The 27,992-nt window shown below is 44.9% G+C and overlaps 1 protein-coding gene across 4 annotated transcripts in view; it reads right to left on the bottom strand.

The window, feature by feature from the left end:
- Positions 1–767: 767 nt before the first annotated feature.
- The window catches only part of angpt1 (angiopoietin 1), a 72,268-nt gene continuing 45,043 nt past the window's right edge, over positions 768–27,992 (bottom strand). For all 4 annotated transcript variants that reach the window (XM_035620821.2, XM_035620822.2, XM_035620824.2 and 1 more), the window contains 8 exons: positions 25,896–26,051; positions 25,164–25,285; positions 23,904–24,136; positions 17,799–17,926; positions 16,153–16,254; positions 13,650–13,816; positions 5,802–5,932; positions 768–2,740 (listed from right to left, as the gene is read on the bottom strand). In XM_035620821.2, coding sequence (XP_035476714.2) covers positions 2,577–2,740; positions 5,802–5,932; positions 13,650–13,816; positions 16,153–16,254; positions 17,799–17,926; positions 23,904–24,136; positions 25,164–25,285; positions 25,896–26,051 — 1,203 coding nt within the window. In that variant the 3' untranslated portion in view covers positions 768–2,576. The remainder of the gene's footprint in view (positions 2,741–5,801; positions 5,933–13,649; positions 13,817–16,152; positions 16,255–17,798; positions 17,927–23,903; positions 24,137–25,163; positions 25,286–25,895; positions 26,052–27,992) is intronic.

The raw sequence follows: 27,992 nt of genomic DNA, 5'->3' as shown, positions 1-27,992 counted from the left end.
CCTCCACCACCTGGCTCCCAGCACCTCCTGCCCTGACACCAACAAAGGGACAACGCTTTAAGACCCTCATAGGTGTTTGCCAGCTTGTGCAGGCCCACTTCACACTCCCGCTTGCCTCCGATCTCTGTATGGGACACATTCCAGCGAGGGCTGTCGGGTCAGTGCAGGCGCTGAAGGACGCGCAGCGTGTCCGCAGTGCTGCAGTCATTTGTTTAACCTCTGATTAGGGCCCAGGAATGTCAACTATGGGGAGACGCCGCGGGTCCCGACAGCGCCGCTTGACACTCCGGCAATCTGTCATTCCCACCCAGCGAGAGCGATGCGAAGCGGCCCGCCGCCCCAGACAATGGCCGCTCCGCCGACCGGGCGGAGAGGGAGGTCGAAATCTTTTTGCACCATCTGGTTCTGTCGCTGAAAAGAGGCGGAAGAGAACACGGCGCTCTATCTGGGTGATTTATCTCGCGTTGATCTGTGCCAATGACTTTGCATTGCACGACACACACACAGACACACAGACACACAGACACACACACACACACACACACACACACACACACACACACACACACACACACACACACACACACACACACACACACACACACACACACACACACACACACACACACATTTGGACGTTTTACGCTCAAGGACGTCTCCTCAAAGAAAGACGCGGCGAGGGGCCAAACTCCGGAGGCCCCCCGACTTGAAGCTCTCTCGTCTATCGTCACATCAATTTGGCTGAAGAAGTGCAGCCTGAGCCCAGATTGAAAACGTTAGTGCATCACATGCTCCTTCTTTTTTATTTAATCTAGCGACACGACACTGACCACATGTTACAAAAAAAAAAAGATAAATAAATCTGCAAATCTAGAATTTTAATGAGGTAAAAGCAGAGTTTACTGTATCAAAGGCACATTTCTCCAGGGTTATTGTCTTAACTCCTACGGGGGTTTATGCTCAACTTCCCGACACCATTGTACTTCTGGCAGAGTAAAAACAGAAGAAGAAGAAGAAGAAGGAGGAGAAGGAGGAGAAGAAGAAGAAAAAAAAAAGAATAGCTTTCCTCAGGAAAGCTGATTTACATACTCACACGTTAAATTATAGTACGCTAATAAACATGTCAATTGCAGTTATACGAGTTCCAGATACACTCCGTCTTCTTGCCACATGCACCTTTTAGTAAATACTCCACGGCGGAGAGTGTTGTTGTAAGCTGGAGGTTAGGAAACGCTGTAACGTGTTCACACGGATCACTTGGTGGAATCATTAATTTCGTGGTTCACGTCCAACTCCAGCTCCTTTTTTTCTTCTTTTTTTTCCTTAAGATGCATTGATGAGAAACAGATACTGGCTCGAGGACGATTCTGTGTAATGTAGCGGTGATGATCTGCTCTTTTGCGTCGGGGGTCAGAGGTTAGAAGATGAAGAAACTGATGGATGTGTGTGTGTAAGTGTGTGTGTGAGACACCAGCTTAATATAAGCATTTTTTGTGATTATACGAGAGTCGCGACGTGCTACATCATCCTCACGCTCCGGGATATATACCGTATATATATATATATATATATATATATATATATCTCTGTGTATATTTTGAAAATACACATTACTTTGCGAGTGTAAGTCGATCGCACGGCCTGAAAACCTTGGCAGGTGTCGGGTGTTTCTCAGCCAACAACAGAGACAAATTGATATGAGTGCAGAATCTAATCCAATAATAACCTAACATCTCGAGCTCCAAAAATAATCTCACACACACACACACACACACACACACACACACACTTCGTGATGCGTGTGCGAGTGTGAAATGTGCCTCATAACTGTTAACGACTGCAACTCATCACTTGGATGTCAAGGTCACCTTGGAACTGAGTGTGTGTGTGTGTGTGTTTAAACTGCAGCATAAACTGTACAGTACAAGAGACACATTTGATCTCACCTTCTTGGATACTGCATACAGTTAGAATAACGACAACGGAAAAAAATAGTACGACAACGTAACACAGTCGCAGCATTTATGAGCTGTGAGCAACACTTTTATAAAAAAGAAGCAGTATCTCTCATTTCGTCTCCTGAAAGCGTTTTGGTCCGTGAGCAGTTGAAGAGTCACTGCCGCTCTGCGAAAGCTGCTTTCCATTCATCAGAAGAGAGTCCCGTCCGCCGCATCGTTACAACACAGGTCCCCGGGAAAGTGGAGGAACTGTGGGTTGATGTCATGCTTCGACTCTGACCTCAAAACCTGCACGAATTCCGGGTGTGAGTAAAAAAAACCAAAAAACGACAACCTCTCAAGTGCGAGAATCTGGTTTGGAGCAGAAATCAGTTCGGGGCGAATCGCACCTCGCTCTGTCCTCCTCCTCCTCCTCCTCCTCCTCGTGGCAGTTCAAGGAGGGCAAAGGTCGCGAGGCAACAGTAGCACAGCAACAACAGCAGCAGCTGCTCTGGGGTGGGGGGGGTGCAGGTTGAGAATAAAAAGATTTATCGGATGACTCCCGTGGCCGGCGAAAATGAGATGAGACGCGGGGGACAGAATGGGAAGCGTTTGGAAAGTTCAAAAGTTCAAAAGGAACTAGGAGAAGTCCAGCGGGCGGATCATCATGGCGGTGGCCCGTAGCGAGTAGCTGGGGCCCTTGAAGTAGTGCCACTTGATACCGTTCAGCTTCCCTATGTGCTGCCCTTGGGTGAAGTACATGCCGTTGAGGTTGGACGGGCCGCAGGCGTCGAACCACCAACCTGAGGAGAGGACGAGGACAAACGTTTTAAAAAACGTACTTTGCAAGTTGGTCAAAGAAAAGTACAAAGTTCGTCGGCACCTGCGTTTACAACGCGCCCACTTCTGTCTCGTTCTTAATATGAACGTTATCAGAACCTTCATCCACAGTCGCCGTCGTCGTTGTTGTCAGAAACTCTTGACTCTGCGTCGCCCTCTAGTGGATTTTTCAGCTTATGCCAGCGTAAAGGACGCAATGGAACATTTGAAACGGTCGTATCTCTCTTCGTACGTAAAGGCAGCATTACTGAGTCTTAACGCGACATTATTGTGATTTAACAACTAAACCCTTCTGATGAAAATAAGTAACCTGCAAGGGCGCTGACGCTTAAAGCAGCACAAACTTTGAGTAAGTGTTCCTGTTTTGTCGAGGGTTCGATGAAGTCCCCTCAGTCGTAAACCCCGTCCTTGGCTGAAGGTTGTAAGTTTCCGCTGGCTTCTCCCACCGGGGCCGTGGCGATAGCTGCGACACCAGCGCACCGTGCTATCTGCCCGACGTGTTCCTGTCACTGGGTTCACTGGCCTGCCCGCGCTGTGCCTGCTGCCGAACACGTCGCGCACCGGCCCGCTTTGCTATTTAAAGCCAAGCGAACGCGTATAAGGTCCAGCGGCACGATGGGAAACTCTTCTCCCCCGATCCCGAGGTGGCGCGTCTCACGAGTCCCCGGAACTGTTTTGGAGGAGGGGTGAGATCTGCTCGGATTGGGCCACGAATCGGCTCTGTGTCTCTTTTAGAAATAGACTTTTGGCAATGCCACTGCCGGTCGACAGGGACCTGAAGATTTGGTCGAGCCGCATCTCGCACTTCTGCGCGCCGCCCTCAGATCGTCGTCAACATTAAATCGTTAAAAAGAGACACCCATTCAAATTTTCAATTGACACAGGACTCTTGTTAAATCTATTCCATCCTAGTGATCTGTCATCTAAGTGTTTTTATTTTTTTCTTCTTCGGTCAGATATAGAACGTATGTGAGGCATGGCATGTGGCAGCCACTCGGTCTCCTCTCTCCCCGGGACAGACCTGAATACCGCTGCGACATTTCATCCAGCGTGACCTGTCAGTAATCAGGGAAATGTTCCGCCCTCATTGTTAGCGTCAATCACACAGATATATATATATATTTCAAACTGATTGCTGCTTCATAAAAACATATACGGCATTGAAACAATAGGTATTTCCCCTCAGGAGATGGTGGAGAGCCAAGCAGAGCTAAAAGGGCCAGTGGCCTTCTTCTGCTCGGTGTGTCAAGGGAAAGTTTTTCGCTCTCACATACAGCCCCAACGAAAAATGTCAGGAAAAGTGTCCGGGCGGTTGACAGCTCGGAGAAAAAGACTTTTCGTCTCTTCTACGTCCTTGGGCCATAAAGCAGAATACAGCGAATGTGTCCTACCTGCCATCCCTTCGCTTGTTGATAAACCACAGACCACACAGGCGCCGTCACACACACACACACACAAACATTCAGTGTTGCACGGCAGCAATCATTTAGAATTTATGATCGGTATCCTCCCTGTTGCCAGGACAGAGGTTCTTTACCGTCTGTAAAAACAGAGGGGATGTCTTCTTTCAAAGAAAATAAAGAAAAGAAAGATACAGGGATCCTCCTTCCTCCTACAGTCACTTAAGCCGCTCCATCCCTACTGTATGTTCTGGTGCTGGGGAAACATATACATCATGTGTGCGTCCACATCACGTCCTCCTCCGTATCCTGAGCGCAGCATGCCGTGCTTGTCCTCATAAATGTAGCATAGGAGGTATATTTCTCCTGCATTTCCCAGACGCTCACATCGCCCTAAAAAGTCGGCCTCGCCTCATATAAACGCGGGGGAATAAATCAGTTGATAACACCGCGTGTATACAGTGGCGAGCGCGGTGCTGGGTTCCGACCGGCCTCGACTCGGGGCTGCACGCTGTCCCGCTCGTCCCGCGTGGCCGGGTCCGCAGGCCGGGTCCGCAGGCCGGCTGTGAATCAAGCAAGAGCCGAGGCGGTGCTGATCGGCGGTCGGGTGCCAGCTCCCCCCTTCGACTCCATCGGTCACGGTGACCTCAGAGGTAAACGCTGATCTTAAATCTGCTTTTTTTTGGGGGGGGAAGTGCTTGATTAGAACCAGGGTCAGGGCGCCGCGGCCGCAGCGGCAGAGCTGCCGTGAGGAGCGACAGCGAGGGGTCAACGGGTTTCCACTTACACAGCAGGCGCAGCCGAGCGGTTTTAAATCTATCCGACACTTGGTGCCGCGCCCGAGGGTTTTTTCTTTTTTTGCTTGTTTCACGGTTGCAACTGGGGATGAGGGATGCAGAGTGCGGCCTGAGTGCAGATGGATGTCCAAGTGGACCCCGTTAGCCCAGTGCAACTCCTGCCAGAGCAGGTTGTGATCGCAACGACCCGAAGTAACGATCGGGCAGCGGACACGATTGTGCAGTTCGGAGAAAAAAATGCGCGTATTGTTTCCATGTGGGCTCTATGGATGGTTAACGGAATATTCCACTTCGTTGAGATTTAAGAAGATCTGGGAATGTCGCAAACCCACTAAAAAGAAGTCAGATGGGACGAGAACCATGAAAACTGAGGCGATCTCATCAGTTTTAACGAACCTAAACCACGTTTTACCAAACTCAATAGAAAAAAAACCAACAGTTAAATTATTAATTAAAACCAATACTTCTACAGTAACATTGGATAAATGACTACTTGCACATGAGAGAGGGGGGTTTGCTTGTCGTGACAATCCCACAGTGAACTCAAACTCTGCTCTTGCTTTCAGGCCAAGGTGGCGTCCGCCACCTCATTGTTCTTTTTTCGGTTTTAACAGCCCACAGTTTTACTGTCGCGGTTCATTCTCCCTTTTGCTGCATCTGGCGGCGGATGCGTCAATAAACAAGTATGTGAAATTACGCAATCACAGCAAATTGCCGCATTCGTGAAGCCACATGACGGAGAGTCAACAGAATCATGTGGAGGATGTAAACCGAGGAGCTCAGGGTGAGACGGGCTCTTCTGTTTTGCCGCCGTCCGCTTCACTTACCCCCAGTGAGCATGAGGGCGCACTTGCACTGGCAGTTGTCATTGTCCGCGTCCTTGGTGCTGAAGTCCGCTCCGTGGATCACTAGACTGCTCTGCCTGCCGGCCGTCCCGCTGTGGCTTTTCAGGAACAGCCTGAAAGACATCGGGAGGAGGGAGACGGGGAGGGAGTCAGCCGGGACATGAAAACACATCAGGAGGAGGAGGTTCGCTGGGGTAAGCAATAAAGACATAACACGGAGCAAGACACGTCTCCCGAGAGATCTTTATTGTTTTGTTGTGATTGAGTACACGCGGGACACCTGGAACAACATTAGTGGGGAAGAGAGAGAATATAAAATAAAGAATGGAGAGAAGGAGCGGGACCATGACAGAGTCAGAGATGGAAGGAAAGTAAGAGGGGGGGGACGGAAGAGCATGACGGGTAAGGAATGTCTGGGAATCACATCTCCATCTGCGGGGCCGCAGAACGTAAATTTACCCCATGACAACAGACTAAATCATTAAATACCAACATATCACAGTGAAAGAGCAACAAGCGACGCGTTTCACCCGTCATCCGCGCGGAGCTGCAGAGCTGCGGCATGTTCGCCGAGTGCGCAATATGTCTCTTTTCACGATGTTACATTTCTTTAATAAAACCGTTACGGCGTTTGTGTTGCCAGAACAGCAATATTTAATGTCGGGAACAATCCACAGGAATTCATATCTTTTAAAAAAGCACGTGAGGAATCCGTACCCGATCATGTGGAGCGAACTGTAGCTGGCGAGCGGAGTGTTAAAAGGATGAGTGGGTTGTGGTTTGTCAAATTGGAAATTCAATTTGTATCAGCTATATTGATTATCTGGAGAAGATGCAAATTGTATTTCTGATATTAACGCATTTAGGACAACTTTTACCGGACCGGGGAACGATTAGGAACTAAATGATATTTCACCGTCAGCAAGTTGTTGATTGATTGATTTGAAAATTTATTTCGGACTTGTAAAAGAAAACAGAAAAGTGAATACAAAAAATTATAAAAATACACAAAATAGCAAGCATAGTGATACGTGAATGACAAATACTTGATAATTCTTTTTTGTTGTTGTTGTTGACAAGGAGTGGGAAGAAGGACACACAGATACTGAGAGTTATTTAACACAGCAAATACTCATAGGTAGTTCCCAGACATTTATCTGTCAGCATATTGAGCAATTGATGATTTCCAACTTGAATGATGCAGCCAACGGGAGCGAGTGGACCGACGCCGCGATCAAATCCACCGCTGCTGAGAATCATCATGTGGTAATAATCCATCTGATGGAAAACGGCAGCGGGATCTTTTTCTTTCTTTCTTTTTTTTTTTAAACTTGTAAATTATTAATAAGGGGCGAGTCCCACTGCGAAGATCTGACCACTCCTCCGTTCCTCTGACAGCTCCATCATTACCAGCAGAACACGCCTTCCCCCCATCCTGCCATAGCACATGTTTTTTTCGCTCTCTCTGTGCTCTCTCACTTTTTTTCTGTGTTTCTCTCACGCTCTATCCATTTTTTTCCCTCTTTCTTTCTCCCAATGGAAGAGATTTCACACCCAAAGTGCGGGGACGGCGGCAGCGCCGCGCCAAACAAGGGCTCCGCCATTAGCTCGTTCTAAGGAAAAGTAATTTCCTGAGTTCCTCTCTCGACAACAGGGGACCAAGGGCGTGGAGTGAACCTTGCACCCAGTCCCCCCCAGTCGCCCCCCTTGATGATAAAGTAACAAATACAAAAAAAAAACCCCTATGTTTCCTGTTTTTCAGGAGACGCGGAGCCTCTTTCCACGCTTTGTGAAGCTGCGAGCCGTCAGGTTGAACATCTCAAAAGAACGGAGACGGCAGACTCCCCAGGAATGAGCCGTTTAGACGTGAAAGGACTCCTGTATTTGGACAGCTGTGCAAATGGCTGATTTAAAAAGCAGACTAAAAGAGTGTGACTGCAGGGGTTTCGGAGGAGGGGGGGTTGGGGGATTCACCGAGCCACTAAAGCAGCACGTGTAATCCCGCGATGCGCCGGTGAGTCATGTGTCCAATCAGTGGCACCGAATGACCAGTGCACATGTCAAGTTTGGATAAGGGCCTGTGAGTCTATCACGAGCGCTGGTGTGCATTTAAAAATGTGCAGGGGTTTTCCTCGTGAACACTGTGTCATCTGGGACACATTTCCTGTAAGTATATAGCCGCTTTTCTGCTGCGCAAAACAGACGTCTCCTGGGATACGCACAGCGCTGTCTAACGGGTAGCGGGAGGAACATCCGCCAACTCCCGATTCCGAGGCATAAAACTTGCGGGCGTCAAAGGATGAGGTCTGCTACCGCTCTGATGAAGGCCAGAGCTCGCCGGCGCAGTAACTCTTGGTTCTTTTTTTCACAAAGCTCTCGCGATCACTGACAAATCGCCAGAGGAACATCATCAAGTGGGGGGGGGGGGGGGGGGGGAGATTTTCGTCCCATGACACTTTGACAGGTCGCTTTAAATAGTATGTGTTTACCAGCTGTGCTGCCTAATACACCAGGCCTACAATCTCCAACCCCACTGACATCTGCAGGTTGTCTCCCCCCCCCCCCACCCATCAGAGTCCATTATGCACTCAATTGATAAGTGGGCTAATCCGAAGATGGGCCAAGTATAATGAGCCGAAGAGGAAGAGCTGCTTTTTTTTTTTCTACCCTGAGAACTGATTCTTCTGTGTCCGATATGAGCTCAACAAAGCGAAGGCGTATAGTAGGTCATGTTGGTGGAACGTATCAGGGGACACGCGGGACATCTGGTCGGCCAGATCGGGGACTTGAAACAGGCAACGCATGCGAAAACACGATTGTTCCTAGTTAGAGCGACTTAGTAATGCGATTGGTCACGGCTCATTAATAAGCAAAATATGGAGCCGTGTTGGGAGTCATTTGGCTTTATTCAACGATCCGCCTGGGGAGGGGGGGGGGGTTCGAAGCCACGTCACCTCACCCCCCCTGACCTCCAGCAGGTGCGTTTCACATATTTAGAAAGTCACATTGTTCCCGTTGCAATCATGGGAATCTCCATATACGAAAGGTCTTTATATTGACTTTTGTCCCAATTTCCTTAGAAAACAGCTTGAAATCTGTTTCATTTTTGTTTCAAAATAAGCATGAAAATTCATTTTGACTTCTATCACTTTCAACATCCTACTTAGAAGCTTTTTCCGCTGCATGTATCACAAGACTTCATGAGCGGATGGATCTGTGTTGATCTGTGAGTTCAGTAGCTGAATGCACGCATCATTGTTAATCATCGGATCAGTCTCCATGACAACAGAGCGAACTCCATCGGATAAGTCTCCATGACAACAGAGCGAACTCCATCAACCAATGTCGGATCAGTCTCCATGACAACAGAGCGAACTCCATCAACCGATGTGGTCACAAAAACTTCTTGGTGGACCTTGAGTTGAGCATGTTCTTTAAGTATGATCGAGAATTTATAATGATTACAATTTCTAATTTTCATTTTAATTTCTGATACAGGAAGTTTACCTGTAGTTTACATCCAAAAGCATTTGTTCTTCTGAAGAGTAGCTTTGATGCTTTATCTCTCCGTATTCATAAACACGTGGAACCCAAAGCTTGCACATGGGACGAGGTTCAAGTAGACATAACTTGAGATTTCTAAGATTATCTCAGCATGAGTCTTGGAGAGGAGAGAGGTCACCATGTTTTGGAACCGAAATCTCTGCCAATTCTTTTTTTACTAAATCCCCACATGAAAAACATCTAGACTAGATGTATCTCATTCCACGGGGGGAACTCGGGCCATTTACCGCACGCTGTGGAGCAACCGCCGCATTTAAAGAACTTGGCTGTCCGGACAAGTGAGGATATTGAATAAATGTGTAATGGCTCGTTCGAGGAGTCGACAGTCCTTTGTTCCAGCTGGTGTAAGCTTTGAACATACGTACAAAACTATATCTCTCTTTCAAACCTCAACTTATGTCTGTGCATATATTCAACTGAATGAGTGAAAACTTTGGAAGTGGTGGTTATCCTTTGCTCCGAGTGCCCGGAGCAAAGGATAAAAAAAATAAAAAATGTTTATGGATAATATGATGTGATGTAATAATTGGATTTGTCTAAGGTTTAAGTTTTAATATCGAGGACAATCTTTCTGGCCCTATCTGTAACATTTATAACAAATTACAGTATCACTAGATAAAACATACCCTCCTCGCTCAGTAAAATAATCTAGCAATAGACTCACATTTATTATTATTTTTGGGAAAACTCAACACAATTACTATAATTACTTTGGAGGACAATTACACTAAATATCACAATAACCCATTCCAACATTCTCTGCCATTTAAAAACACATTTAAATCAAAATATTTCTATCTGACTCAGCACAGTTTTACTTTTTTTATTCAATATGCATGTTGTCGAAATATGTGTTGTGACTGCTATTTTGCCTTCAAAAAACTTGATATTTAGAACATATTGGAGCAAAGAAGCTTTGACAAATGACGGTGATTAGTCCAATGTGTTTATCTGATGGCTATTGTTACAGCAATATTTGGAAGGCCATCAAATGATATTCGATTTGACTATTTTCTTTTCTGCAGCCCACGCTGTATCACAGCAACCAAATTATGCACGATGACAGGGAACAGTCACCACTGCAATCATGGTGACCTCAGTCACAATGGGGGACAAAAAACAAAAAGCGCTACTTTCACAATAGGTTGTGGTTCAGTGGGAACTCTGTAGCCCTGGACAACACAAACTTTACCCCTCACAGTGCTGCTCAAGGGATTTTCATGTTCACATTAAAGCCACATTTCTGATGACGGCTGTATATATATTTCTTTTCTTTTTGGCTGCTATTGTGTTGCTGCAGCTCTTGATCTGCTCCTGCTGCAATGCTCCACCTCAACTCCTCTACTTCTGCACCGAGGAGGAATTGGATGTTGGAGTCATATATATCTTTACATTATCCATCTGTGCTTGCTTTTCTCTATGAATTGATTATCTGTCTGGTCTATATTTTGTAGAATTGTGAAAAATTCTTTTAAAAAAAAAAAAGGACCAAAAAGAAATAAAGTGGTAAACCTAATCCATTCCTTCTTTTTAAACTGATAGATCGAATTTTAGCAAACAAATTTAACAGTGTTGGACAGCCTGGACGCCGTAATCAGTTTTCATTTTATCTGTTATCATTCATGGGATAAAGGCAGGATTGCCTTCCCGAAAAAGGCCTTCAACATAGGCAAACACAGTCTGAGTGTATTAACTGAGAAAAATAATCTCAAGTACTAACAGTGACTTGGAGTCTATAAATACAAAAGAGTTTTTTTTTTTCATTCTGAGAAATTTAAATGAAAACATCAACCAAATGGAACCTGAGGGTGAACAGAAACACCTCCTCTTGTTTTGAGAATGTTATTCCAGATATCAATCATCTGATTTTGAGCAATCTATTGATACAGCAGCATTATTAACCGACAAGAACGACTGAAGGAAAATGAACGGCAGCTCCAAAGACGTATTGGTGTTGGTACTAATTTCGGTTAAAATCATTTGGTTCAATCGTTCAAGTGCTTATTTGTGCTGTGTGTGTGTCTCTGTGTGTGTGTGTGTGTGAAAAAGAGAGACATAGAGCTAGCAAGAGGAAGATTGACTCTACCCTATGAGGTCTTTGCAAGTGTTTGCCTGACTCGTGCTGACGCAGACCATATTCCCGTAAACCACCACGGATCAGAGACAACAATCCACAACTAACTCAAATACGAGGCCATATCACTTTACAGCTCCCTCTCATGTTTCGTAGGCAATAAATGCAATCTGGAGAGCGTGTCACATATTGTTTGACTTTTCAAAAGCAGGGAGGTGCCAAAGCAGAGAGAACTAGAGTGTGGCGGCGTGGGTTTTGTTTGGGGGCCGGGGGCCATGTGGTTTGTTTTGGGCCTGTGTTTCAGAGGAGTAATGCGTGATTATCATACCACAGCTATTTGTCAAGAACAAAAATCTATTTATAGAGATGAGCATGTCGATCGGACTCCCGAACAGCTTGAGCCTGCATCCGAAACAGTCTGGGGTGGCTGGGGATGCCCTTCGCTCGCCTCAGTGGCACGAAAACAATTATTATTTTTCTAATCTAAAAGAACAAAAAGTGAAGTTTGGGATATTAGAAATGCGCGTGAGGCACAGGCGGGATGACAATCCAGTTTCATATATAGCTAAACAACCTCCTAGATATTGGAAACACGGTTCTCTCCTCAGCCCTATGAATATGATACTATGCACTTCCATATATGTGTCACGTTGTGAAAATCGGTGCCTGTGCAAATCAGACCAGAGCAAGAAACAAGGACTTGAGGTAACAACAGATGGAGTTGGATTCTATCCTCACGCTGTGGTCACACAAAAACCTCAGCTTTGCAAGAAATCCTAAACAAAAAAACCCTTCTAATCTCTTCCACTTGATTGAAATCTATTCCTCGGGTCCTGAGAGAAAACCCACGCAGCCCGCTCCAGGTACAAAGTTCCTCAAGACGGAACTCTCGTAATGTGAAACCCCTGTCCTCGCGAGACAATTCTGAAAAATCATACATGTGCGGCCTGATGTAGGGAAACACTCGAGACCCGCGTTCTCCTCTGGAGCTTCGCCGCGAAGGATGAAAGGATCGAGGTAGAAGGCTTTTTGAGATACACAACCTAATTGCTAATTCCGTCGAACCGAGCGGAGCGTTTCGCAAGGAGAAGGGACCTCTTATCAGCGCGAACTTAACCGCCCGGCGAGAACTCCACAATTGGAGATGTCAGACCCTCTCCCCTGAAGCCAGCTCTCGCTTGGAACTCTGTGGAATTTGCAGTAGTTTTCCACATCTGAGAGGGCCAAGCATCTGCCACAGTTTGAGGCCTGTTATCATTAACCCCCTGAAAAAAGAAAACAAGAAAAAAACCCTTCGCCCCCGCAATACACAAGGACAAAGCGTCAATCAATGGGAAAAGTTTGCAACGCGGAGACAATGACAAGCGGTACATTTGGGTGGGAAAGAATTCAAGTCTCACCGCAGACTTTACATAAGTGAACTGACGTGGTGGGAGTGCTTGGACTGATTCCAGCTGCTATAACCTTTTCGACGTTTTGGCTTAACGGCTTGTGTTTCATTCACACTATATGTAAGTGCATCTCGAACATATTGATTTGCTGCTGCTTTGCTCATACTCTGCTTTCACTTTGCAGGCAGTGTGTAATACTAATACTATTAAGTTTTAAAAAGAGCATTTAAAAACCCTGCCGGGCCATGGTTACAATGCCAACTTACTGATTTTTGGGAGACTTAATGTTTAATGTGCTTGTTAGGCATGCTAGCTATGTTGCACTGAACATACAAGTGAGGCTAATTGTTAGATTTGCAGGGATAAACCAAAGAACTGGAAAAAAAATTAATCTGATTGTGCTGCTAGATTTGAGGTTGAGTTGTTATAATTTACCCTGAGGGGGACACGTATGCAAATGTTGTAGTAAACTAATTCAAAAACTACAGATGTCAACCAACTGCTGGCGCTAGAGGACAAGTCCGAGGAGAAAAGTCCCTAGGATTCATCCTCTGGCGACCATGAATGTCCCTAAACGTTGTGGCAATCTTTCCAGTAGTTGGTGAAAGATCTAAATCAAGACCACTTTATGTTGCAGAGCGACAGATGGACCAACACTGCTGCCGCTGAAAAAAACAGATCTCGTCATCCAGATGATCACGGCGTACTGGCGACAATAAAGAGATATAATACAAGACTTGCAACCTTTTTTTTCTCTTTCATTTAGCTGTCAGTGTGTTTTGCGATATGGGCCATTTTCACCTGTAGTTCTGCTTCTCACTGCCGATCTGGAAGCGGTCGTACAGTGAGAAGGCCTGGTGTCCGTCCCAGTCCGTCAGCTCCACGCGGAGAGCGTACTGCCTCTGGCTGGTCAGCTGGTAAACGTACTCGTTCCCCAGCCAGTGCTCTGCAGACATGCTCCCGAATCCCTGCAGGGGGAACGGGGGAGAAACGAGAGTAGATCAGCGAGGATCAAATCATAAACTGGAGATTCTCCCTTTCTATCTCCTCTCCTCTTCCCAGAACGATAAAATCTCGACACCAGAGCGATTTTGTGGAATGGATGAGGAAGGAATTTTCTCATTTTTGACCAGAAAGAAGATCGGAACAAACTGATAATAGTGTCTGATAATAAATAATGTGACTGTTTATCCACCAGCAGACGTGTTTCTTCTTCTGCCTAAATGTATTCCTTTTTATTCAGAGCATCCCAGCGTTCTTTTCCAATGATCCAGACGGATTGTTTCTCCGAACACTGAAACTAACCTATCTATAAAAGTGTGTAAATTGGTACCAGCTGAAATAGACACACCTTTTTCCACATCCCGTCCCTCCACCCGAGTCGCACACACGTTAAACTCATTATCGGCATACGCACGCGTTCCCCAAAAATGTATAGACCCGCGTGGCGGGACGCTACTTCAAACTAGTGCAAGCGTCCGCGATGTGATCAGAGCACAGGCAAAGTGCTTCTGACAGCGGCAGAGAGCAGCAGATTGCAGAGGGGGGGAATATTTGCGAGGCGGGATGACATTGCAGCTCTGACAGGATGGATCTGGGCCGCTCCATTAGAGACGCAGAGGGAGGGAGGGAGGCAGAAGTCCGAGAGAAGTCTGTGTTTGTGTTGAGCGTGTGTGGTGATGAGGAATGGGAAGGAGGGAAAGTAAATATGGGGGCATTGCTCGGGCCTTAGGCATGTCCTGCTGAGTGGGTGGAAGAGAAAGTGACTGGGGCCCGTGACTGCTTTCCCTCTCTTTTTGTCTGTACAACTGATCCCACTGTTGATGGGATGCTGCCTCCTGAACGGCTTTCGGCTCCGTCCGATGCCTCCCACCGCGACCGCGGCTTATCTGGAGAGCCCCGCATGGCTGAAGGAAAAAATGTAAAAAGACTTGGACACGTCGAGCTCTGTTGATGGTTTTCCCCGTGACACGGTTTTTGGTGCTTCGCGATTCTTCACACGCAAACCTGATCTACATCGATCGGCTCAGAGACTACGAGGAGGCGAGAAACTTAATAACAAAATAAAACACCACTGATCACACCCAGTCTTCTCAGGGAGACCAACAGTCACACTTAGCTGTGAGAACAGCAGTTTACAGTGAACGTGTGTCCCCTCATGTACAGTAACGCTCCTCGCGTCTGTGCACCTGTTCAGAGCTGGAAGGATTCCACAAGTTTACTTTTTTTCGGCCTCACGTTACCTTCGTTTTCTTCGCCTCTGCTGCGTTTTTCTCTTTTGTCGACTCACCGTCTGGTCCTTCTTTCGCTCGTAACTTTTAATCCTCCGCATTTTCCCCCGAAATAGCTGAGAGCCGGGTCAGCTTTTCAAACCATAACCTTCTCCCCTGTACCCGAACACTAACACGCTGTTTAGGTTGACTTTAATCCAAAAAGCTCGGCTCAAGTGTTTTTCTTAAAACAGCTGATTTGGGAGATTTCTCATTGAAATAAGACTGTAATTACTCATGTAAGTGGCAATCACGGATTTCAGTCAGAGTTATTTGCTTTCAGTTGGTTCACCGTGAAAGTTTTTTGGCTGGCGTTGTCCAAAAAATCGGGGCTTGTAAAGGGTCCACCAAGAGCCGCGGAGAGAGGGAAAACAATTAAACTGGAAATGTAAAGCATATTACAGGGGATCGAAGGAAAACATGTTCGCTCAACAATAAACTGTGGACGCACAGAGGAAGGTAAACACAGGTGACTTACACGGCAAACACCAGCGCTGCGACTGCGAGCAACAATAAACCCAAATTTAACATCTAAACACAGCTTCGTTTAGGCTCAATGCAAATTGCGCAAGGGGTGTTTTTTTCTTTAATGACAAACACATGACACACCAGGAACTGGGATATAGAGACTAAACAAACGTGTGGCTTTCATTCTCTCTTTAGATTTAGGTAATAATTTCCTGTTGGCAAAGAGTAAGAATAACAGTCGTCTGAGGAGCGAATCTCAGACACTGTACTGCTATCACAAAAACAACACGGGGGGGGGGGGGGGGGGGGGGCTGAGGAGGAATGACATCTGGCCTGAAGCATTCCAAATGGATCAGTGGATCCTCGCCTCTGTTTTCGACACATTCAAAAGGCCACGAGTGTACGCTATTTGTCATAATCCCCGAGCATAAGTGTCTTTTTTTGTAACAGGATGTTTTGCTCATCGCGCGGTTTCGTAATTTTGTGCTCGGCGGAGACAAATGAGCGTCTGGATGCCGGGAGAGGACAGGCATCTTTGTCCAATCACTGTATTTGTCTCCACTCACCATCTTGTACTCCTTCCACGTTCTCTGGAAGTCCACGCTGCCGTCTTCTCGGTGCTGGATGACCGTCCATCCGCCACCGGCAGTTTCCATGTTGCAATACACCTACACGGTTGAAAAAGAGGAAGAAAGGCAGGAGTGGGAAAATGTATTACAAAGCTTTGGTATTCAAAGGATGATTTAACCTCAAAGATGTAATATTAAGTGGGACTCTCAGTGGCATTAGGAAACAATGAAGGGTCCGTTGGACAATAATTTGGTCTCAGACACTCCTTTTCCCAGCCTTCCCGATGACTCATCTCTGGGAATGCAACGTATCTGTGTCCTCCTCAAACACAATCAGCGTCTCCTTATCCCTCACCGGCTCCCCAGAGATGTTCCTCATCAGAGCGCCTTGTTCCTGCCGGATCAAAGTGGAGGTCCGGGGCCGGACACATACCAGCAGACACCTGGGTATAATGTGGCCCTTAACCTTGGCCCTCGGTGTGTGTAAGCCGATAAGGCCGGGGCCGGTGTCTCTATCGGCAGTGTTTGCTCTTTGTTTTGAGGAGGAGACCCCGGGGTGGAGCGGAGAGGGTCTCTCACCTCAGCGGGCGCACACAGCTGAACACACACAAGCACAGCCTGGGTATAATTAAGGAAGCACCCCCTGACAGACTCATTTTCCCCGAGACTAGCTCATCATTCACGGTGCACAAAAAAAGCACACACACACACACAAAAAAAAAAGGCACACATGCACACGCAAAAACTACTGGTCCTGACACCAATTTCCCCCCGAAGTGAAGCGTACAGGCGTTTAAAAAAATACTTTCCTCATACCTTTCATTTCCTCTTCAGTCTTTTTATGCGAAAACTGATAATGCGCATTCAAAGAGCCGGATGGAAACATGCCTAAAACATGCATGGATGTAACTTTGTGTACATTTTCTCTGCTGCTCCTGGAGACACACAAACCTTTCGTCAGCCTCCTGACAGTAAATCATCACACTGGAACCTTCAGGAGTAGAGCGTCTTTCAGACATGCGCTGAAGTGCCACAACTGTAAAGTTGCGGACTTTTGAAACAAAAGCAATGAGCTGAAAGACACTAAAATGGCCCATGCTCCTTAATGTTTCCGGAGGGGCTTGCATCTGAGAACACAAATGTCCGCAGATTTCGCTCCGGACATTTTCCAAAACTTCTCCGGCCAGCAAACACGTTCGTGCATGTGAGCCCGTGTGAGAATACAGCAGGGAAAATCTCATTCCGGAGATGTTCCTGCCGTTGTGAACGTGTCGGACACTCTCCTGCTGCATCCTTCGTACTTCTGCTAACACCAGGAAAATGTCCAGAACCCAATTTAACCGGACGTCGTGTCTAAGAGCGGCTCACGTGTGCAAAGTGTAGAGCGAGAGAACACACACATCCACACGCAAGCTCGAATCATTGTCAGTATCCTGATCAGCTCTATGTCCTGTTTCACATCGCTTTACCAAAAACCTCACCGCAGCAGTAAGCAGCAGTTATTCACACTCATCACACACATCAGCGGCTTTGAGTCCGACTCAAAGAAAACAAAAGAAATCCTGTAAAACCTCAACGAAACAGCTTCCCATAGACGTGATGAAAAGACAGATATATTCTCCAGTGGACCGCTGGCTTCTCACCTTTTTCGTCTCCTGGGCGTTGATCTGGATGGCGTAGATGGCGTTCTTATGGAAGCCGGCCTGGTAGAGGTCGGCACAGTCGCGGAACTTCTTCTCCTCGTCCGCAACTTTTGTACTGTTAGGGACAACTGCGGACACACAGCGGATAATGGACACGGGTTCAGTTTCTCTGTAGAAAAGTGTGTCACAAAGACTAATCAAACACAGGAAATCCACGTGTGCTGGATGTCAAAATGATCATAAAGTGTCCCAAAGTGATTGGAAACATTATGCTAATTTTCCTGCACTTCATTCCTGGGAAATGCAGACAAAAACTGTGTCATAAATTTGGGTTTACAGTCAGAAGGTGATAAGCTGAAGACTGAAAACTGGAAGCAGCTAGCTTGGCTCCATTCAGGATTTAAAACATCTTGTTTATTTAATCCTTATCTGATAACAATTTTTTTTTTTACTGGAAGATTTGAGCCTCAACTACTTCTTGGAATATAGTGGCCGGGTGCCTTCCTGGAGTTCCCACTGTTTTTTCTGGAAAACTCACAAGTGATGACAAAGCCTTAGGGAAGTCATTTAAAAAATTTAAAAAAATATTGACAAGGGGTTAGGCTAGTTGTTTCCGCCCGTTTCAAGTCTTTATGCTAAGCTCAGCTAACCGACGGCTTTGAAAATTAAAGATTGAAGACATTGTCATTGCATTGCTGCAGACAATGACACAATGGTATGAGAATATTAGAAAAATACATACAGATCTATACAAATAAACAGATGTTAAAAACAGCAAAAGTACGAAAAAATTGACATTATAACAGGGAATATACAAAATAATATTTGAAAATGACATTAGTGTGACATATTGTGTAAAAGAAACATTCTTTGTGTGTGTTTTTGACACAGCCACTGAGGGGACAGATGTGTAAAATTAAAAATGTGAAAAGCACCATAAATTAAAAAAAACTCTTACCCTTCGTGCAACCTCTCATGTAAGTATGTAAATCATATTTCTACAAACGTTTTAATTTATCATATTTTACATCTGTAGAATATATAAAAGGATCCAGAGGCAGAATTGGGTTGGTGGTGAGTGCCTCAGTGTTAATCACACTGAACCTTCTGATAAAAATCTAAGCGTGTCTAACGTACTAACAAGAGAAGAGCCGCTCAATTTCCACAGCGAGAGGAGGACTCGGATTCTGACAGACCAGCTGCGTTCATTTCCATCTGCAGATGATTATGGCGGCGCGATTTTGAAAACCGAGCTAAAGGACAAACTACTACAAGCTCTAAATTTCAAGTTCCTGTTATAACAAGTGGTTTGTATTTATCTTCCGAGCCCTTGTTGTATTGACAAAAATTCCTTTACGATTTTCCTTTCCCCCCCCCCCCCCCTTTCCCCCTCCTCTTACTTCCTCGTCGTATGAAGGCTTCCTCTCAGTTTTCACACAGTTGTTTTTATTATTGCAATTGTGGAGGCAAAGAGGATGTCAGTGAAAAGTGAATGGTGTCAGCGATGCTAAGCCTTTTGCTTTGATCCCTCCTCCTGAGCGGAGAACTTCCCCGGTGGAAGCGAGGGAGCTCTTTCGGGCGTATATCTGAGCATTTTGACAAAGTATTGAGTGTCGGCAACAAGAATCTCCTGCTGCGACAGGTTGACACAGTGGACCCTTGCACACCAGACTCTAATACAACAAAGGGTGCCCCTGTCAGGTGGTAATTTACCCCAAGCCGGCTTGCAGCGGGGGGGGGGGGGGGGGGCATTTTAGAGGCTTGGGGAAAATCTCTGTATTCGCTGTGTAACAGCGTGGACAATTATTTCACAATCGCCTTTGAGAAGAGGACTGTCTGCCGAGGGACTGGGTGCTCCGGCGTAGGAGCGGCTCCCTTGAACAGCTTGCTGCCCAGCTCTACAAATATTATTTATGTCCCAATATTTATTTACAGAAAAATATTTTGTGGTTCAGTGGGGACTCGTATTCAGCAGGGGGTTCATGTGAAAGGACCAGCAGGGCTCCGGTGTTTGCATAAATCAGTGCCCGTGCCAAACGAGCCAAAATACTTGAGCTTAGAAGAGTGAATAATGGAGCTAAATGGATAGCACGGCCCCCATGTGACCACAATCAGTCTCTAAATACTGCCGAGGGTTGAAGTTATTCATACAAGAACCAATTAATTTTTCTGGTGTATTCGTATGTGAAGGATGCAAAGCCCTGGCAGTTCATTCCCACAGTACTTTTACAACTGTGATGTTTAGTGCCGTTGCTTAACATGTGAAAAGGATTACGGTTGTGTGGAAATGTCCGGGTAAGATTCATGATTTAGTTGAAGTTATATTTTGTTTGATAATGCATGTACTTTCATATACCGTTGGGATGCAACCGGTGAATGGCAACGTATACAACTGCTATGCATTTTGTAGGGATCATAAAAGCTCTGTGGATTATATTTTCCATCAAGGAAATCTAAATGTTGACCGTATCTGTAAATCTTAAGTCTTTCAGTTGTTTGCTCCGACAGTAACAGCTCCTTGCAACTTAAGATTACTGTCGTTGTTATGTTTAGGTAACTCAGTGCACCTCGTTACAGTGGGGGAAAGATCTTGAGTAAACACTGAAAAAGTCAATGCATGGGAGATGGGATGCATGAACTTTTACGGTATTCAGCCAAAACCACAGTCTTTCCTTACGCTTAACCAACCGTTTAAGTAGCTTAAATCTAGTCAAACCTGGCGTCTGCTTTGTACACGTACACACCAACATCCCTCCTATGATCTATATGCAGTAAAAGAACAGCAGACTTCCTCAATTGTAATTGAAAAAGAAAAGCTCCCATTGAATAAGATTAAGGAGCAAATATGCTTTTTTTTTTATTATTAATTTTGAAAAAAAAGTATAATATACATATGTGTAATATATACACATGTTGTAGGAGATTTCAATCCAGAGATGTTTTCAGACATGTTAAATGATTGCTCCAAAATAAAGGTGAGAAGTACCCAAACTTTTAGGAAGATCACTGTGACTTGAAATGACTGCACACATTAATAGTTGTCAGTTTATTTTCTTGGTCACAGAAGCATGACAACAATAAACAAGTGCATTTCAAATCAAATCTGGATTGTGACGTTATTTCTCAATAATTGTTTTACCATACTCTTTCGCTGAGGCATTGAACACTACAAATGTAAAAGTGATGAATGTCATTCATTTGGTGGGGTAATAGAACACTGTACAACAAAATCATATTTAGCAGCCAGAATTATGTTTTTTACGTAGTTAATCTTCCCAAACCCCATAGTTGGCGTTGCAATGGTTGAAAAGTCACTGGGAACCATAATTGTAGGAAAAGCCATAGATGGAGAAATGGAAAACAAGAAGTCAGTTTAAGGAGATTTAGTGTTAAAACTCCCTTTTCTAAGAATCTATCATGTTCCCCAAAGCACAGACAAAGATGATTTGAGTCCGTGTTTTTTTTTTTAAAGGAAATGCCCAGGCTCAGTTTTCAAAACAGAGCCTAACGCAAGCAGACGCCACTCCACTGCATGAAACGCTAACCCCTTTCCTCGAATGAAAACACTGATCCGTTTCTCAAACAAACAAAAGCCCTAACCCCTGAATGAATAAAAAAAAGGAAAGACAGAGAGCTTTTCTGCTTCTGTGTTCTAAATGATGTAGAAGAAAACAAAACGAAACAGGGGGAGTGCGTCAGATGATCAGTGAGATCTACCTACTCCTTCACCTCCTTTGGACAAGTCCTCCCCCAGGAGCTGTAACAAGTTTGACTTATTCGGGCAGGGGTGAGGAAAGGGGGGGGGGGGCGACCTCTGACCCGCGCGCTCGCCTCAACCTCCAACGTGGCCGTGGAAGAGGAAAAGACCAACCACAGAGCAGCAGCGGTCACGTTCCATTTCTATCGCCTCTCGTTAAGGCAGCCACCAATTATGGACGGGGATACGGGCTGAGGTAACGGCGCTCTGCTGACCTTGCTGACACTGAAAGTGGCAGGCGTGGTGGCAAAACAATAAAAGCCGCAGAGCTACAATTTGCAGTGAAATAAATCAAATTGAACAGATTACAAAAGCAATAAAACACGCAGGACAAACTCGAATGATGCATTAAGGACCAGTCGGGCCAAGATGGGTCTCAAAAGACCTGGAGTAATTGAATATAGCATACACAAGTCCAGACTAAACAGATGCGGTGCGAGTGTGAGTAAAGGCCACCCGTGATATTTACCGCACGGAACATTAGAATAACAAAAGGGAGCAGCGTTGATAAATACAGCGCATGTGTTAATCATGTGCAGCAGTTATCCACTCGTGACTCCGGCGTCCCTTCATGCCCCTGTTGTTTCCTGTCTGATGGGAAACACCAAGAAGCACTGTGGGGTCCCGAAGGCGTCTCTCTGCAGGAAATCCACAAATTAAAATGAAAGTTGCGATCCCCAAACGCAGACGTTCATGTCAAAATATGACCAATGGGATTAAAAGGCCAGCAGTTCCATCAAGTGGGTTTCGTTTTTTTTGAAACGGCTTAGATAGGGGTAAACGAGTTCACCGTGTTTGAACCAAATGTGAAAGGTTGCAATTATTGCAGGGGTCAAACGTCGGGCCAGTGGAAATCTCTGGTCTCTTGTTCACAGAAGGAAGCGACTCAGAGGAATAAAAAAATAAGCCTATTACTTCATAACCAGAGTCCTGCTTGACATTTGAGTGAAGCGGTGTGCGCGGACTTGAAATTAAATCGTGAAAAGCAAAAGAGCGCCATGCTGGTTTATGAGACGCAACAAACCTCTTTAATGGAAGTACACCAGGTTATGACAGGACTATGTTTTCTTTCTCCATGCTGCTCTCAGTGATGCAGAGTTTCATAGCCAGTGCATCCCTGCATCTGTCAGCGTGGGGTATGGTTTATAGGTGGTGTCATCATAATTTCACAAGGATCATAAAAGCGAAGATTGTTGTAGCCGTGACATCTGACCACAGGAAGTAACAAGTTGAGTGCTGCCTCATAGTTCACGCCACGCACAGCCAGTCCATAAACCTTCCTTTGCACTTTTTGTGGTTTGGCAAGGGTCAGCGCGGCATTTTTCTTGGATTGGAGTTATCGCTGGTGGGGGGTGAACAAATTTTGGATCTGTCTGTGACCGACAGACAGATGACTGACATGTGCTCTCCTCTGCTGAAACACAAACATGAACTCCCTCCTGCGTGGACCGAGCCAGCGAGTGTTGGATGTGTCTAATTTTGCCTCAGGCAAAAAATTACAAATCAAAGACTTGCAGCCATGCTAACAGCTCTCAGAGGCAGGAGTACAAACACAGTGCACTGGGCTAAATGCTAACATGCTTAGTAGGTACAATTTTTATGGCCTTCGCCATCGTAGTCCAGCTTGTTAGCGTGCCAAAGTTAGCTAGCAGAATTGGAGGTACAGCATTGTTAGACTTTGTCATAAAGTATTGGAGCAGAACAACTGATTTCTTCAGATATTAGGGTTCCTCCTCTTGGGACCATGCATGTCAGTACCAAAGTTCGTGACAGTTCATTCTGCATTTCAGAAAACCTCACTCTCATGGTGGGGCTAGAAACAATTGGCTGCACGAGGATCAAATTTAAGACCAATACAAACGATAGTTGTTGGACACAGAGTGACAGACCGATAGATGCCCAACTTTACAGCTAGCATGGCTAAAAGCATAACTGCTAATTTGACAATGTGAAATATACACCTACACCATACATTGTAATCGAAAAAAGAATAACTTGAAGGTGAGAAGTTCGCCTTCCAGTGCTCCCTGATTTCTTGGCTCTTTGTTCAACTTCAAAACAAAGCCTCGCTTGTTGTTGTCATCATCTACACGATTTGTAGTATTTCGCTGATTTGTCCAATTTTGAGCTGCTGGATTCATTTCTCAGTGGCTCTGCCAAGCCATCCGACTTCTTCACTACGTTCAACACTCGCAGACACCTCTAATATGTTATGACTCTCTTCATCTCCTTTCTTAGCGTCACACGACTGCCAAAACTGCCGTTGAGTAAGACCATGGTTACGCCGGGGACTGCTGAACAACGTCCAAACCTCTCGACAAGTAAGACTTTAATTCCATTTAGCTTACCTCCGTCTTTAGAGCAGAGGTTGAGCAGGTTGTGGACGGTATCCATCATCTCCTGCTGCTGTCTCTGCAGGGCTGTGCTGTTTCCCGTGGCTCGGTTCAGCTGGGTTTCCAGCTCGCCGATAACCCCGCTCTGCCTCCCCACCAGGGTCTGGAGACTTCCCTTCTCCTGCTTCAGCGTCTCCAGCTCATCACGGTGTCGCGTCTCCATCTCCAACATCTTCTGCTCCAGGAGGCTGGAAGAAAGCGGGGGGAAAAGGGAAAAAAGTTATGGTTCTGCAAGGGTAAGGGTTAGAAGTTTATGATTATTAGAACGTTCTCTTTTGTTCTGATGGACACTGTGAGTAATTATAGTTAGAATGTAGTGATACACACTGTCTATAGGTTTGGTTGCTGTGTTTCCTGCACAGTAAAAACATACCCGTCATCATCCGTTCCACAGACTGATCTGAGGTAAATGAATAAGCCCTTACAGTATCTAATTTTCACCATTACACAATTTACTGCCTGAAAGACGATATGAGCTGATGTTAAATCCATTAACCAATCATATCTTTCCCTCGATTATAGATTTGGTGAAGGAGAAAGGAAAGATGACGTGCACACGACGGAATAATGTCGTAATTGCTTGAGCTTTGGGGGAAATTTCGCTCAGAAATCGATCTGCGTAAAGCCTCGAGAAAAAAACTTAAAAGGCCCAATCACCAGAGACTCTGATTTCAGTTGGTTCTCTTTGTTTTCAAAGTGATTGCGGGCGTCTCCATGGAGACTGCAACAAGAAACGTGGACCAAACCCATTTAAACACCAGCACTTCGACAACAATCCCACAGGACCAATCACGGCAAAGAGCAAGCATGTCTCCAAAGGGCAGATTTAAACTCCTTGATTTTGAAAACAGTGCACAGCGGTCCAACTTGGAGCGCACAGCCTCGTGGATTTTTAAGCCTAATTCACTGAACGTCACAGAGAACAGACATCCCTCTCACGCAGTTATTTATACAATTGAAAATTGTTTTGGAAAATGAACAAACCGAATGATAGTCAATGAAAGCTGGTAGCAAGCTTTTGATTTGGTTTACACAATGCCACAGAGAACAGCTGTGGTGAGAGCGAAAAAACTTTATATTTTTAGAGATGACACAACGCCTGTCGATGCATCATCTTTATTTCTTCCAGAATAGTTTGGTCCAATTTGCTGCAATGTGTGTGGTGGCCAGCATGTGTGTGTGTGCTTTGTTTGCTTGAAGTGTGTGTCTGTTTACCTGTTCTTGTCATGCAATTTGCTGATCTCATTGGTCTGGACCATTAACTCTTTCTCCAACTTGTTAGTGGAAAGTGAATTTTCCAGCATCTGGATCTCAAGCCTCGACGTCTGATTGAGGACCTGCCACGAAAAGGAAATATACGGATTTAAGAATACAAGAATAATAAAGATGATATTATGAAAACCGCGTTAGCTGCAGTTATAGCTAATATCATACACATCTGCACTGAACCCTGAGGAAAAGCCAAAAACAGTGGGCTGTATTTAAGGTTGTTTCTTTTAGACACTGGGGGAAAAAACACCGAAGGCGCATATATAAACCATCAACTTTGTTTTCCTTTTGTCAAGTGCTCACCAAACACATGGAAATACTTAGGAGATATTAATCTCTGCTATGATTATCTTTTTTTAAACTTTGCAAACAGTTAGGTCCTTAGTGCTCTAGCAAAAAATTACCGGCCGCTAACTTTACAACTTTCCGTCACCTCCTCCTTAAACTCCTCCACATAACCACAAAAAGGGACAAGCCAAATAACTCAAAGAAGGGATAGGCATTTATATAGCGTCGCTATTGACTTTGGCCAACTCCGTGTGACCTTTTTGGTCCACTTGCCTGTGGAATGGCTGGAGTAATGGAGCATAGGAAGGATCCTCTTAGTGGAACACAAGTACATTTTAGGACCTTGCGTGTTCCAGAGCACCTTCAGGAGTGCGTTTATTAAGCCGTCACCTGTGTCTCAACGTCGGTCAGCTTGCGCGTCTGTTCGGCCGTCTGAGAGAGGAGGTTGGTGCCCATTTCCAACATGGCCGCAGTGTGGTTGTGCACGGCACTCTGCTGCAGTTGGGCCATCTCCGTCTTCATGCTCTCTTTGATGTAGTTTTCAATCTGCGCCAAAAGAAATTTCAGATTTGAGGGATTAGTTAAGATTCGTGTCAAGATCAAATGATCCCTTGTGGGATTTGTGTCAAACAGAGTCTCTAAACTCTATGTTCACTCACTGGAAGTTATGTACAGCAGAAAAAAAGGCACAAACAAATGTAACTTTTCCATAATTTGAGTGGCATTCAAGTGCAAAATGGGGTTTAGTCACTACAGACACATGTTGGTGGTTAGAGGCAGAGATGAACAGATTTATACTGAAGCTCGACTGGAAACAATTCTTTCATCTTTATCTCCAAAAGCAAACAAATGAGAGGTTGAGATTGAACAAGATTCTTCGGATTCGGATTAAAGACATGGGCCATCGGCGCAGTGTGCTTAGATTCTTTATTTCATTCAAGTCCTAGTTACTCTCTTGTACTTTGTGTCCTTGAGTTGTACTGTCTTACATTATCGTGCTACCCTAAGTGAACTCTGTAAGGCTATGGACACGATTTTGTTTTACAAACCATTAAATATAACTTGTTTGGATTTCAAATGCCCACTTGTTCATCTCGTGGCACGGAGTGCGCGGTGAAAACACACAGAGATGATCCAACGCTCGGCCAGCGGGGAGATTTCTCAGCCACTTGATATGTAATAGATGTTTATGCTTTGGCTCATCAACGGGCTGCAACAGCCATTTTTTCTAAAGCACATCAACCAAGACGAATCAGTGTCAAACGGAGCAACATTACATGTATTAATGTGCTAAGCAATAGCTCCCATTCTGCAGCTTTGGACTACACACAAGGAGAAACTGAGCTGCATGTCACTCCCTATTCGAGGACACTACAGATTCTAGGGTGCTCAGCGTAATTCTTTTTCATTCTTTTTGCATCAGCATTTTTTTCAACATTACAATTTACAACTTATGAACAGAAGGTGGGACACATTTGGTGTTCTTACCTTTAAACAAATGGGAGGTTGAGAGAAAAGTGCGTGTCAGAAAATACTGTATATGTCATTGTGTATGTTGTAAAGTTTGCCTAGTACTGGGACACAGCATTGTAATAACAGAGGGTCTTTAGAAGCCGGAATTTGTGCAGGTTTATGAGCACTGCTGTTACACATGGTGCATTTCTTTGTTATGGAGCAAAGTCAATAGAAACGCTTTTTAATGATCAGTTTTCGACAGTAAATGAAAACCAGGTCAAAACAGTTGTAAATGACGGATTCAATGTCCTGTTACAGTCCAAGAATCACGAACCATAAAGGACAATATACACCAAGTCAAAAACGTACACACACAATATCACATTTAAAATACGATACAGTGTGCATATGGGTCATTTTACAACTTTCAAACTCAATTTAAATTGTTTCAATTTCCCTTCAAAACTGAGCAGACACGATGCCAAAAATCACAGGCACACATCTCTGTAGTGTAGGATACCCAGTAGTTAAAACATTTTTTTCCAAGTTTAAAGATCATTACTCAGTCAATCCCCAATTTCATAGCTTTTTTCCTTGTACATAAAGATTAACATATTCAATATTCACTGTACGTTGCAGGACAAAGGGAGACATCCACCGAGAGTCTCAATATATTTTTTCATCTGTCTGAAGATACGATTTATACAACTACTTTCAATTTATCCCCTTGACTGCCCAGTCAAGAGGATATTAACTTATGTTTAAAGTATCAGATATGTTCCTTGGCTTACTTAAGGAAACAAGAAATGTGCATTGAAAAAGAACTGACGAAGATTTGACAAAATAATTCACACTAGCCAAAGGGTTAGCCAGCATTTTATGCTTACCTTACCACAAAAATATTTCTATCTGCGTCTGTTGTCAGATCTGGGTGATTTTTATAAGGATATATTTGCAGAATTAATTCCTTTGCAGAAAAAGAAGAGCCTTTGCCCTGCTTTCACGAATAATAGATGGATCTCAGTGTTCCGA

This window comes from Scophthalmus maximus, chromosome 22, assembly GCF_022379125.1.
Source record: "Scophthalmus maximus strain ysfricsl-2021 chromosome 22, ASM2237912v1, whole genome shotgun sequence".
NCBI classification, from domain to species: Eukaryota; Metazoa; Chordata; class Actinopteri; order Pleuronectiformes; family Scophthalmidae; genus Scophthalmus; species Scophthalmus maximus.
Note: the sequence above shows the minus strand (reverse complement) of the source record. Positions and strands in the feature narration are given on the sequence as shown.